At 33.6% G+C, this 13,523-nt stretch overlaps 1 protein-coding gene across 21 annotated transcripts; it reads left to right on the top strand.

Moving 5' to 3' along the window:
- The first annotated feature begins 663 nt into the window (after positions 1–663).
- Positions 664–11,252, top strand: LOC147404571 (uncharacterized). 21 transcript variants are annotated; one of them, XM_086440597.1, is made up of 13 exons: positions 664–918; positions 2,450–2,544; positions 4,617–7,703; positions 7,785–7,862; positions 7,948–8,031; positions 8,130–8,213; positions 8,304–8,417; positions 8,496–9,504; positions 9,621–9,689; positions 9,782–9,870; positions 10,376–10,459; positions 10,581–10,678; positions 10,857–11,252. In XM_086440597.1, the coding sequence occupies exons 3-9, from the start codon at positions 7,654–7,656 to the stop codon at positions 9,621–9,623; spliced, it is 1,422 nt and encodes a 473-aa protein (XP_086296723.1). In that variant the 5' UTR covers positions 664–918; positions 2,450–2,544; positions 4,617–7,653; the 3' UTR covers positions 9,624–9,689; positions 9,782–9,870; positions 10,376–10,459; positions 10,581–10,678; positions 10,857–11,252. The 21 variants fall into 21 exon arrangements, with proteins under 21 accessions (XP_086296723.1, XP_086296722.1, XP_086296715.1 ...); XM_086440596.1 differs by having other exon boundaries at positions 10,887–11,252; XM_086440602.1 differs by lacking the exon at positions 10,376–10,459 and having other exon boundaries at positions 665–918; positions 4,617–4,740; positions 4,882–4,974; ... (1 more) ...; positions 9,782–9,854; positions 10,581–11,252.
- Positions 11,253–13,523: the final 2,271 nt, after the last annotated feature.

Consider the following 13,523-nt stretch of genomic DNA (forward strand, 5'->3'; position numbering starts at 1 on the left):
CAAATGCCTTTGATATTTTTAATGGCGAGATCGTTGGTAATTTATTAGCAAGATCGCTGATTATAAAAGTAATGAACTCGTTGGAAAACATGTTTTAAGAATTAAAATAAACAGTATACCAGAGCGAGCAGTGAATTTTAACATATTGAACGCACAAAATGCTAATTTATACGAAAATAAGTAAATGATTGAGAATAAGGAAAAATGAGGATGTCAAGAGAAACTCTCTCGGTGGTTTTTCTTTCTATTTTTTGGGTATTGGATATTATAAAATCCTATTGAAATTTTTTGAACGAGTTTTATGTCTTGCAATGTTGTTGAGATAATTTGAGCCAAACATTTGTAATGTTTGTAGCATGAGTTTAAATCTCGTCTGAGACTAAGAGGACTCATTCGATATATCTCGGTATCGTCCACAAACCAGACAGATGGACAAGTCAAACGTATCGGAAGAGATTTAAAACAAAGATACATTCTTTCTTATTGTTGAACGAGACGACTCAAATGTGTCAAAAAAACTCGTCCAAGACGACTCGGTCTCGTTTATGGACGAGACGAGAAGCCAAAACGAGTTTTAAAACCATGGTTTGTAGAGGGTGGGGTGTAATAAGTAAAAGTTAGGTTGTTAATAGCATCTCTCAAACCCTCTCTCTCTTGGTTTAACGGTCTGTTTGGATTGAAAGAAGAGAAAGGAAGGGAAGCAAATTTTTTCTTCCTTTCTCCTGTTTGGATTGTGAAGTGGGGAGAGAAGAGAAGAAAAATGGAGGGAAGAGAAGGGAAAAAAACATCAAATTTCAGAAACCCTAGAGTTGTTTACGAAGGAGACGAAGAAACCATAGAGAGAAGGAACGAAAGCGGCGACCTCGAGTAGGAGACGACTTCGACTAGGAGACAACCTCGACTAGGAGACGACCTGAGGTACTCTTTCTCTGTCTCTCTCTCTCGCTCTCTGTTATTCTTCTGATTTTTTCAAAAAACCAATAGTATTATTAGTAAATAGTATGATTTTTTTCTCTCTCCCCATTTTGATGGTCTGGGTTTACTGCATTTGCTCTTGAAAGTCTTGAAATTTAGTCATTTTATTTAGATTTGTGTGTTTCTGTACCAATTGAGGTGATCTAGGTGTTCCCCAAAATTGTGTTTGGTAATCTAGGTTGTGCTTAAAAACGTGTTTGTTGATTTGAGTTTGAATTTCTTTTCTGTAGATTTTAGAGGTTTATGAGTGTTTGGTGGTTGGGAATTTGTAGTTGAGAGTTTAGAGATTTGGGTTTTGCTTAATAAACTAGACAGTGAAGGCTCTCTACAACTGATGAGATCTAAATAAAAGATCACTAATTTGGGAGGAATTTTAGAGCTAATAAAATAGAAGTTTCTAATGCTGCAATGTCAGTTGCAGCAATTCATTTTTAAGATCTGTTGATCCTTGTTAGTTTTTTATCTTTCAAGACTTACTATAGATCTTAAGAAAAAATATTTTATAGAATCCTTAGAAGTGATCTTTCTATGAAAATTTAATTTGTATCATTTTGAATTAAATTGATTCTTGTGAAAAACCTCAATTTTCCTAGAGTCAAACTGGGTTGTTTATCAGTTTGTGTTAGTTCTTCTTTTACACAAATAAGGTGTCGAGTGTTGCATTATCATAATTGCGCCTTCCCCATCAGATTGGTCTTTTGGGGTAAATGATTGTAAACATAAGGTTGGATTGTTATCTTTTCAACTTTAAAATTTCATTTGATTGTTCCATTGTCATTGTTTTAATATGGGTCCATATATATAGTCTGTACCTTACACATGGTGTGCATTCCTATCCTTCAGGTCCATCCAAATGATAGGCTCTTAGTCACTGGTCCACCAATTTATGTCAAATGTTTTTATTTTCTGATTGGGGTTATTTGGCCTCAAGTAGTAAAATCTAGTAATTTGGATTTCTCATGCACCATGTATTAAATTATTTAAGACACTCTTCAAACATTAGCAAGGTTTGGCTCAAATTATAATCTCAACATTACAAAACAATATAACACTCGTTCAAATAATTTCAGTAGATGTTTGCATTTTTTATTAGTCTCATATAAAATCCTAAACCCAAAAGATAGAAATCTAGTATAAAAAAAAGAGAGACCTTTTATTGGCATCCCAACCTTCTCAACCATTCACTTATTTTCTTTGTTTTTAATTGGGGTGTAATAAGTAAAAGTTGGGGTGCCAATAGCAGCTCTCTTGTAATATTATGACATTGGGGTAGTCACCATCCTAGTTGTTGGTGTTTTGAAAGACTGGATATTGATTGTCCTTTCAATAGTTATATTTCTTGAATGAACAATTATTGGATTGAATATTATTGATTATGCAATCAGTACTTGTCTTTATGCTGAATTTCTTTGTAAAACCCCAACTTTGTACCATTCTTAATGGTTCACATGTACATTTAAACTTTTTTTTACAGTTCTTTGTGGTGTTGTCGTGTACAACTACTTGAAGTTCAAGGAATCCCCTACATCTCAACTTCCTATTGAAAGTATTCTCAAAGGAGCAGTAAAGGTCAATTTTCTTTTTTATTTATATATTTCATCGAGTGTGTATTAGAAAATTCATCAAATAAATTAGTTCTTATTTCCACTCCTATTCTTGCTAATCTCATACCCTCTATTAGTAAGAGGGCTTGTTACTTTTTTATTGCTAAATATGAAACCTTTTCTTCTTTAAATAATGGTTTTACCATAATCGATCAATAGTCTAATGCTTTGCATTTTTTGGCGACCTTTGGTGTAAGGGATCTCCTTTTTGAATTTGAGTAGTCAAAATATTTGCATAGCCTTTATTCATGATGGTGTTATCAAATTTTGATTTTTTTTTCTTTGGGTTCTCTTTGATTGTATACCATCTTTTAATTTTCATTAAAAGAGGGGCATTAACATATAGATTGTCTTCGTTTACCTCACCAATATGGATTAAAAGATTTCTCGTGTTATAATGTAGACATATATGTATACGGTTAATTACTATATAGTTGTTATAATTACTATTGTAATTGTTGTAATTTTTAGATGGATGGAGATGAAGAATTGGATAATTTGTTTGATGAAGATTTTTTTGATGGTTATCAAATTTGGAGTAATTTTGTTTTGGAATGGGATCGAAGGCGTCGTATGGCTACACACATGGTTTGTCTTGTGGCTGCCTATTTGGTTAAGCAGTCTGAGTATAGAAATTATGTGGATCACTCTATAATGCCGAACAATTTAGAAAGAGAATGTGTGAGTAGGTCTAAGAAAATAGATAAGGAACAAGCTTGGAAATGGAATGAGCAAATGGATGCAGTTCTCATTGAGGCATTTGTTCACCAGAACGACAATGGCAATAGAGTTAATGAGACTTTCACAACCACGGCATATGACAAAATTGTGCTTGAATTGAATGAACAATTCGGGTATGAATTTAATAAGCAACTCGTGAAGAATCGCATGAAAATAATTAAAAAGAACTTCAATGAGTGTTATGATATTTTCAAGAGTGGCCTGAGTGGTTTTGCATGGAATCAAGAGACAAAGATGATGGATGCTGAGCCTGAAGTTTGGAAGGCTTTGATTGAGGTTAAATTTTATTAGTAATTTAAATTATGTCACTTTAATTTGCTTATTAATATGTAATAATGTTTTAAAGTTTGTTTTTTTTCTTTATTGTTGTAGGTAAAACCTGAAGCAAAGAAGTGGATGAATACACCTTTACCTCACTATGAAAAACTAACAAAATTCTTTGAAAATGATAGAGCAACAAGACAAGGTGCTAAAACTGCATTCGAAAAAGTGAAGCAGTGGAATAATGAGATGCAGACAGGTGGGGAGATGGAAGCGGGTGAGCGTGGTAAAACATTTATTGATGATATTGATCATATGGTGATAAATGATGATATCTATTTGGAGGGCTTTGAAGGTTCATATAATATGCATGAAGAAAGTGAACCAACAACTCCTTATGAATCAGTTTCTAACAAGTCTGTAACTTCCTCACAATCCAAAAAGAGAAAGACATCGTCTTCAACAGATTATTCGAGAATTGTAGATTTAATGAAAGAGATTGCATTGGCAATCAAAGAAGGAAATGAAATTCTTAGAGAAAGAAATGCAATTCTTAGAGGTAGAATTCGTGAAGCAAATAAGATTCTTCAGAATACTCGAGTACGAGTTTACTCGGAACAAGATGTTTTTGATGAGTTGGTCAGGTTAGGAATTGATTCAGAATTACTTGATCGTGCATACTCTTTTCTCATCGAAAAACCAGGAAGAATGAGGGCATTTTTTGGTAATCCGGTTGAGAGGCGTGTGCGATACTTGATGACAATGTTGAATAGTGCTGGAGATTCTTGATTTAGTTTGTTAACACTTTTTGTAATATAACTTGATTAATACTTTGGAGATGCTTTTGTGATGTGACTTGATTAATATTTTGGTGATGTTTTTTGTGATATGACTTGATTAATACTTCGGGGATACTTTTGTGATATGACTTAATTAATGTTGATTTTATTCTAAATTTCTGGTATTCAGTTGAATTAAGATCTAATTCATTCATACCATGCCTCAGATACTAAAGGTTTATCCTTTGCATGTTAGCCAAGATATAATAGAAGGGCTTGAACGGGCAAGAGATAGCCTAAATGAAGCTGTAGCTTTAAGAGAGAGATTTGTGTTGGGCACAAGTGTTAGTAGAAGGGTTGTTGTTGCAGTTGCTTCTACTGTAATGTCCCTTTTGTTTTTGAAATTCCTTCCATTTTTTTAATCAAAGATTTTATTAATCTGTCAATATTATATCATGTTATGCTTTTGTTCTGATTTAGAAACTTATCTCCTATAATTTAGTCTTGCTGATGACATGTAGGCAGAAGCAGTTGCTGCTGCTTGTGAAAGTAGTTTTAGATCTTTCATGGTGGTTGTACAACACTGTGCAAGCAATGTGGCTATAGTCCAGCAAGTATGCTGTTTTTGGACACTTTAATTAGGCCTCTAAGACCATCACATTGATAATAAGACTCTCACTTAACTGCTCCCGGTAATGTATGCATGGGCATATATTTGTAAATTGGCATGTGCTAAGCATGTTCTTATTTTTTCACTGATAATGAGATTACCTCTCTTGTTCTATGGAAACCACTTGCATAAAGGGCTATTTAACCATTGGCAGAAGTATACCTAACCATCTGTTCACATGTTTCAGAGCTGCGTGGTTGGTCATGCTTTGAATTATTTATTCTCATGTCCTCTTGAGCTATTTTTTATTGTTCTTTTTTTCCCCTATAGCTGTACATTTTCCATGTTTGTTGATCTTGAAATTGAGTCTCTAATTCCAAAGTTTGACCTCCATCCATGATTTATCCTTAATTGATAGAAGCAGCAAGAGGCAATGATACATGCAAGCATGTATCAAAAACTCATCTTTGGAGAAAATTAATTGGTACAGTAGTAGTAATTTTAGGATCCATTGTGTCTACTAATAGAAAGATTCTCGTCAAAACAGGACCTATGCATCTCTATTGTTTGTGTTTTAATTTGAAGGAGATTTCGATGGGCACGAGACCAAATTGTGTAGCTTTTTTCTATTTTAAAGTGGACAGAAAACCATGTAGTGTTCTTTCTTCATTTAAATGTATATGTTTTGCAAGTACAAATCGATAACCCACAAATCTATACCTTTAATGCTTTGATTTATACTCTGAGATTGTTGTTGTTGCTTTGATTACAACCAAAAAATGATTTAGTCATTGTGTGTGTAGAGAGAAAGACAAGTCCCTTTTGAATTATCGACAACATCAATGGGGGTGTTTGATGAGGAGTTTCAAGTAGTGCAGCGAAGAACTAAAGGAGAACATGTATGAGATTTTTATTATAGATTTAAATAACAAAACAACTTTTTGGGTTTATTTATATTAATTGGTGTGGTACCAATTAAAAAAAAATCAGGTTGATGAACAGGGTATTTTTAATGATTTTGAATAAATCATTAGTCTCTAGTCAAACATAATCAGTTTGAAAACAATAAAGGGGTTCGCAAAATTAGCCATTGAAGCAAACAATGGAAAGATTAGACATGTGGTGTTCTAATATTGGAAGATTGAATTTCAATGACCTCATGAACAATAAGAGGGGTATCTTCATAATTGATACCATGGTTTAAATGTCAAGGGAGCACCAAAAGTAGGCAGCCACTTGGTTGATACAATTATGGTTTAAAATATCGGAATGTATCGGTTGATACGTATTGGTATCATCTCAAAGCGATACGAAACATTGACCTTGAAACATTGCATGTTTCGAGAATGTATTGGGTTTGTAGTAGAATGTATCAATTTGTACCCAATCCGTTGTTTCATTAACGGAAACATTCAATCGATACAATATTGTAACATTAATGATGAAGTGACACACATGGGGACATGGGTGACACAAATGTGCACTCCTATGTTCCCCTTTGTGTCACCCTAGTACGACTCATTTTAAACCATGGCATCTTATTTATTAAACAGCTTAACACCCTCGCATAAGATATTCTTTTATAAACTAATGGAAAATAATCACACTTAGAAATATTTTAATTAATAAAGAACATTGATGGTCACATTGGAAAAATAACACTACAACTCTCTAAAATTCATGTTTAACTTGAGTTAGACTATACTTAAATAAAAAATAAAAAATATTTTTATTTTGGGCTTGATCCATGCTTTGAAAATGGATGATCACTAAATTCTAAAATTCAAATCTAAATCCAACGATGAATTTTATTTTATTTTATTTTAAGTTTATTAAAATCTTATAGATGGCATTGGATCCTGTTTTTGAAGTTGAAGTTACATTATTTTGGAAAGAAATAAAAAAATATCTACTTAATATTACATTTTTGAATCCGAACAATTTAACCCGACCGATCCGATTTTTAAAACATTTCTTAGAACAAAGAAGGTCAAATGAGTTTAATTGTTTATATTTTGTATCATTGAACAAATAGGATTTTATTTTTTAGACTATGAAAGGTATAATAGTCATTTGACAAGAATAATTTCTCTTCTCTTCTCTTATGAATCCTAACCAAACAGAAGAAACTTGACTCTTTTCTCTTCTCTTCTCTTTCAATCCAAACAGGATGAAGAGAAACTAGTCTTCTCTTCTCTTCCTTTATCTTTTCTTAATGAGTTTTTCTTCCCTTCTCTTCTCTCAATCCAAACAGAGCGTTAGTCTTTCAAATATTTTGGTTGGTCTTAGGATGTACTATGGAAGTAGGTATTTCATTAGTAACATCTACGTATGGACGTTTCAAATATCTTATTATATTATTTGCTTATTGATGAAGGTGTTGCTGATCAGCGAACGAGATGAACACTGACAAGGTGGTCATTGTTTGTTTTTATGGTGGGAGGATTACTGAAGGTGTTGCTGCAGATTACATTGGAGGTATAAGTAGGCTTCTACAAGTAGATAGGACGATAACATTTTCAAAGCTTTGTAGTAGATTTAAGATTACATTCGGTATACAAGAAGATTTAGAGTTTAGAGTCATTTGTAAATACCTTATAACTGCAATGGCTAGTAGTTTTATTAAGGTGGACATAATAGACGATGATTCACTAGCAAATGTATTTATGATTGTACCACATCTATGCAATTCGTTGGTATTTTGCATCGACAAACATCTTGTACAACATTCAGGTAAGTATTCACATTTCCTTGATTTTATAACACATTTTATACAATGCCATTTATACTTATGGAGAGCTTAATTTATACAAGATCCTCCGTGGGAAGTAGGCAACAACATCGTGACTTCAATTCGAATGTTGGTAGAGATGACTTGCTTATGAATCATAGGTAAATGGTTTTAAAGAATATTCTTGTTACCTTAACAATGCATGATATTCTTTTATTACAATAATGATTATAAGTGATATTCTAGTGTACAAGAAATACAAAGCATTGTACAAGAAGAGTTCATTGGACCTCCAACTCTTGAATCTATACACTCCCAAGCAGGAAATAGGTAATGGAACATATTTCTAAAGCTAGGCTTATGTATAATATTATTTGAATTATGGATAATGTTCTCGGTTGCAATAATACTTGTAAGTGTTATTGTAGATCAAGAGGAATTCATGAGATAACACAAGAAGCTACAATTGGTCCTGTAACTATGGAATTCGAAGATCCCCTACCGGAGATTAGGTATGATTTATCAATAATTGGTCAAGTTAATACCTAATATATGTTTATAGATTGTCAACATAGATGTTTACTTATTCTTTTATATACCAGGTTAAATCTGTCTCATTCAACTGTTGAATCTGAACAAGAAACTGATTGTGCAATTGATTCTGAGAATGAAGAAATGGTTTATCAAATTCCAGTTCCTTCGTATGATGACAATAGGTATTGTACATCTAATATGCAATTTAACGCTACAATACATTTCTTATAGTGTTAATTTATGCATTTATATATCATTAGGTTACATAGGCTTGAAACAAATTTGAATGATGAAAGCTTTCTATTGCAAGTCGAAAATGCTAAGATACGTCGTATGGCCTCACCTTTTGGAGGAAATCGTAATACAGAAATGAAATTTGGAAAAATGGTTAGCAATAAATTCGATTTCACAGAGGGTCAGACATTTGCTGATTATAATGCTTTCAAACATGCAATAAGTGAATACGCCGTTCGAAAGAAAGTTGAGATAATAGATGTAAAAACCTGTCCAGCAAGGATAGTAGTAAAATGTAAAGCTGAAGGTTGTCAATGGCGTTTTCGTGGAACGAAACAAAGAGGGTTGTCAAAGTTCAAGGTGACCTTTTATAAAAAAAAACCGCACACATGTTCCATGCACCAAAGATTGAGAGGTAGTGACCATAGACAAGCTACTACAAAATGGGTTGCCAGTAAGATGGTCACCAAGCTACGTGAGCATCGAAATATAACTCCTTCTGAGATAATAACAGATATTAGCACGTTATATGGCATAACCATATCTTATTGTAAAGCCGATGAAGCAAAAATCAGGGCGATGTCTATGATATATGGTTCTTTCACCGAATCCTATAAGTTATTACTGTCACTGTCAGCAGAATTGAAAAGAGTTGATCCAGGATGCATGACCAAGCTAGTATTGACCAATAAAGGGTGGTTTGATAGATTTTTTTGGGCATTTGGACCTTCAATACGATCGTTTCATAATCATCTACAACCATTGCTCTCCATATACGGTACTCACTCAGGCTCGGAAGTACAGGGGTGTTTAATGGTTGCTTCAGCGGTTGATGGGCAGAATGATATTGTACCTCTAGCTTTTGCAATTGTCCAGACAGAGGACGTGGGTTGTTGGAAATGGTTCTTGAGCTGTCTGAGTTGGAAATGGTACGTGCGTCCCTTCGTTGCTCAAAGTGTAAGGAATTTGGGCACAATAGGCGTCGTTGCAAAAATCCACCCTGCATCAGTGGGCCTTCACCCAATTGTACTTAAGGTTGGCCATCATCAATTAAAATGCATTGATTTATGTTTTTTATGTTGAAGTTGTACTTGATGCATGAGTTCAGATTATTTTTTGTATTTTAAAATATTTTTTTAATGCCATTGCAGTGAACTTAATAAAAGGAAGGATTGAAGGATTTTGATGGCTTTAACTTAGAGAACAGTACAAGAAGTCAGGTGAGTCATGAGTAATTATAAACTATAGTTAAGTATCCAATTGATGTTTCTAGAAGCACATCTCCATTTTAACTTTACCATTTTGTGTTCAGGTACCTCTAAAGCTCTGTTGCATCGACAATTGATGGTTCTGGAAGCACTTCTCCAAACAGCATTGGAAACAAAGTATGTTAACATAATGGTTAGTGTGTAACACTGACAAATTATGATAGTTTCTATTGACATTTGATTAGGTGCATTGGAAGCAATTTTCAGTCTCAATAGTCTTGGACTTAAAATATGAGTTGATTTTATATTTTTCAATTTTTTGGGGATTTTCTCTTATATTTAGTCTCTGCCATGTGATTGGTTGCAACGTATCTCGGTTGCAGGTCAGGTAAAATAGCAGGTTTTGGATGCAAATGGAAAAAAACGAAACATGACATCTTTTGATGCTTTCATGAAAATGATGTTGTCCCAGAAAATTTCAGTTTCGGTTTGGAATTTTCATAACCCTTTATAGGGTGGAAAGGGTCCTGCATATATTTTATTGGTGGTGAAGAAGAAAATGAGTTTAGTGGTACTCCATTTTCGAGTGCATAGAAGCTGAATGTTTATCTGAAATTACTTCGCAAATTAGCTGAATGTTTGTCGTAATTGTCACATCTTCTGCCATTTACGCATCACTTTCGTGGCTTTCTGAACAGTACTTTTATTTCTGGATTGTTATCTGTTTGGCAAAGCCAACATTAAAATTCAACAATGAAGGCTACTTTGACATTATATTCAGGGTGAATCTCAAGGCTTTTTATTTCACTTGTTAATAAGGTTTCCTTGATACAAAGTAATCAACTTTGCTATTTGTTTTCTCCCTTCTGATTGGATAGGGTTTTTTTTTTTCAATAATCTCAGGAAATGCAAAATATGCAGAAGGCTTACAGACCAGACCTGTTTGCTGTCGAGGGGTCATTCAAATTTGAAGTCAAGAGATTCAGCTCGGAAATGGCAAGGTTTGTTTGGCCTCCTTGACAAAGTTTAAAAAAAAAAGAAGAATAAAAAGTAAAGAGATATATGAGGCTGTCAAAATTACAGTTATTTGAGCCATGTTTTTTTTTTTTCAAACTAACAGATTTGAACATTTATTCATTAAAAAAAAATTGAGCTTTGGAGAGTCTCTAATCCTGGCAGTGTTGCTTGTTGTTTTGCTCTAATAAGAAGAATGGGTGCGTTTGGGGTTGGTGAGAAGTTCTATAGATTGCAATGATGATGAGAAACTGTGCTACAATTGTGATTCATGCAAGGCCAGCATCCTACTCATCGTTCTTTCGATCATCCATGTTTTTGGTTGGACTGTTTTCAGAAACAATAGCAGGATTGGCAATGATGAGCCTTATGGGGGTGAACAGGATTCTATCCATTAGCAGACAATGGAAACACAAAGACTATTATTGGTTTGATTGTAAATTACATGTCTATGTGGAAGAACAAAATTTGTTAACTTAGAATAAATTGGTCTATATATATAAGGCATGCGGTGCAGGCCATTGAGCTAGAGAGCAATGAGAACAACCACTTGGATGACAACTCAGTTGACTCGTTTTACCACTCCGATACTTTGGATGTATTGAGATATTGGAACACTTGTAATCTATCGAATCAACTAAAGAATATGGAAGTGAAGGAAATATAAGTGGTGTTGGTTGGTTTACGAAGCAGGATGTCTAAGGATCATGGTTTTAAAACTTGGTTTTGTGTCTCGTCCAGGCCCAATACTGAGTCATCTCGGATGAGTTTTCCGATACGTTTGAGACATCTTGTTCAGCTCCGATATCGAGTTAACTTGGGCGATATGTCTCACTCTCGGGCGAGTTTTAAAACCATGTTAAGATCGAGATGTGTGGCATCGGGAAAATTTTCACAAAAAAGGGTAAGGTGGCTGTCAAAGAATACACTATTAGCATTTGATCAAGTCCTCTTGGTCGTTAAACGCAAGATGATTTGCATTGAACATCTCACTTGTTATTGAAGGATACCAAGATGACTAGGACGAGTCATCTCAGTGTTTTCGACGGGATTTGAAACCATGGAAAGGAGAAAAAATTGCAAATCATGAGAATCTGATGCCACTAGTCCAGGAAAGAATAAGGTAGATGTAGACAAGAGGCCCATGGTTTTGTAATAGAAGAGGTATTTTAAACTTCTGTCTGTATAGATGATGCTTAACATTACTCCCACCTAAATCCTAGAGCCTTAGATCGACACTACGGCCTTGGGCTTATGTTTTCATATCTCAGTTTGACATCTCAACTCGTTCATCGACGAGCCCGAGTTATCTCGGACGAATCATCTCGTCTCTGACAATATAAACCATTTAACTCAATTTGCAATTACTTATTAAAATATATTTACATATGTATAATTATATTTTTATATATAAATAAGGTAGGTAGTCTATAGGGATATCTGGTTTTCAGGAAAAAAATAAAATAACAAAAAAGGTAACAACATTATAAAATCATTAGTTACAAGATCAATTTTTATTTAAATCATATTTTAATAAAAATCTAAGTTGTCTTGGTCGAGTTTTACTGACTCGGCTAAGATTTTCAAGATATAGTCCAAGTCATCTCATTTGTCTTTTGAGATGGTGTGAAGTTGACTCAGGCGAGTAATGTTGGTCTTGGGTGAGATTTGAAAACATGTTTGGACTTAACTTGAATTGAAAATTTGATAAAAAGATATTATTCATAAAAACTGATGATTAGACCGAAAATTTGATAAATTGGTTAGACCACTGTAGGCATCAAAATTTAAACGGACCCCCATAACTTTCTAAATTAATAAAAAGTCCCCTAAATCAAAATTGGGCCGACAAATTTAAATTAAGAGTCCATTAATCGGGATGGGCCTCGCGTGATTTGGGTTTGGGTTTTCGCAGATAAAACTCATAATCCAACAAATTCAAGTTATCCACATATTAAATATTTGGCCTTACACCCAAATAAATGGGTTTAGCCCAGTAATAATCCACAGAATCCTTGAAAATTGGCTTTGAATGGGTTTAACTTTTAAACAAATCAATCAAACCTCTTTAAATTGGGGTGTAATTGAAAATCTAAATTATCTTTAAGTCTATAAATACAATAATCTCTCTCATTGAGAGGGGATCTGGATTATTTTCTCTTAGAAGACAGAAGCTTTCTCTCTAAAGAAGAAAAATCCCTCAAGCCCTCTTCTAAAGACAAATACAAAGTTCTTCAGAGATTCGAACTCCGATTAAAGAGAAGATCAAGCATTAAACCCTTCTTCGGAATCCGAGAAAACCTTCTCAATCGATAAAGCACGAAATCCGGAGAGAAGAAAATCTACAGAAACCCCTATAGAAGATCAAGTACAAACAAAACTACAATCAAAGCTACCGTCTTAACTAATAAAGCGTGAAGCCCGGAGAGAAGAAAAATTACATACGTCATCATCACTATTTTGTACTTGACTATTAATCAAAGGAAACATTGTGATCTATATTTCCTTTTCATTAAAAATCAATAAAATCATTTGCGATCATATTTCTCGAATTTCGAAATAGATTTATTGAAATTTATTGTCGACAATCACAATTGGACCCTGGTGTTATTTGGTTGAACGAACTTACATTTATTAAAAAAGGAAAAAAAATTATATATATAATTTTTTAAATTATCTTCATTTATTTGATAAAAAGATATTATTCACAAAAATTGGTGATTTATTGAGTGAACTGATTTTATTAAAAATTCCAGTTCAAAACACTATTTTCAAGACTTTACCAACTTGGCTTAGTTTAAACCTTCTATTTGATCATGGTAATTGTTTATC

The sequence above is a fragment of the Akebia trifoliata genome, chromosome 4 (assembly GCF_017979445.1).
Source record: "Akebia trifoliata isolate Shusen 1 chromosome 4, ASM1797944v1, whole genome shotgun sequence".
NCBI classification, from domain to species: domain Eukaryota; kingdom Viridiplantae; phylum Streptophyta; class Magnoliopsida; order Ranunculales; family Lardizabalaceae; genus Akebia; species Akebia trifoliata.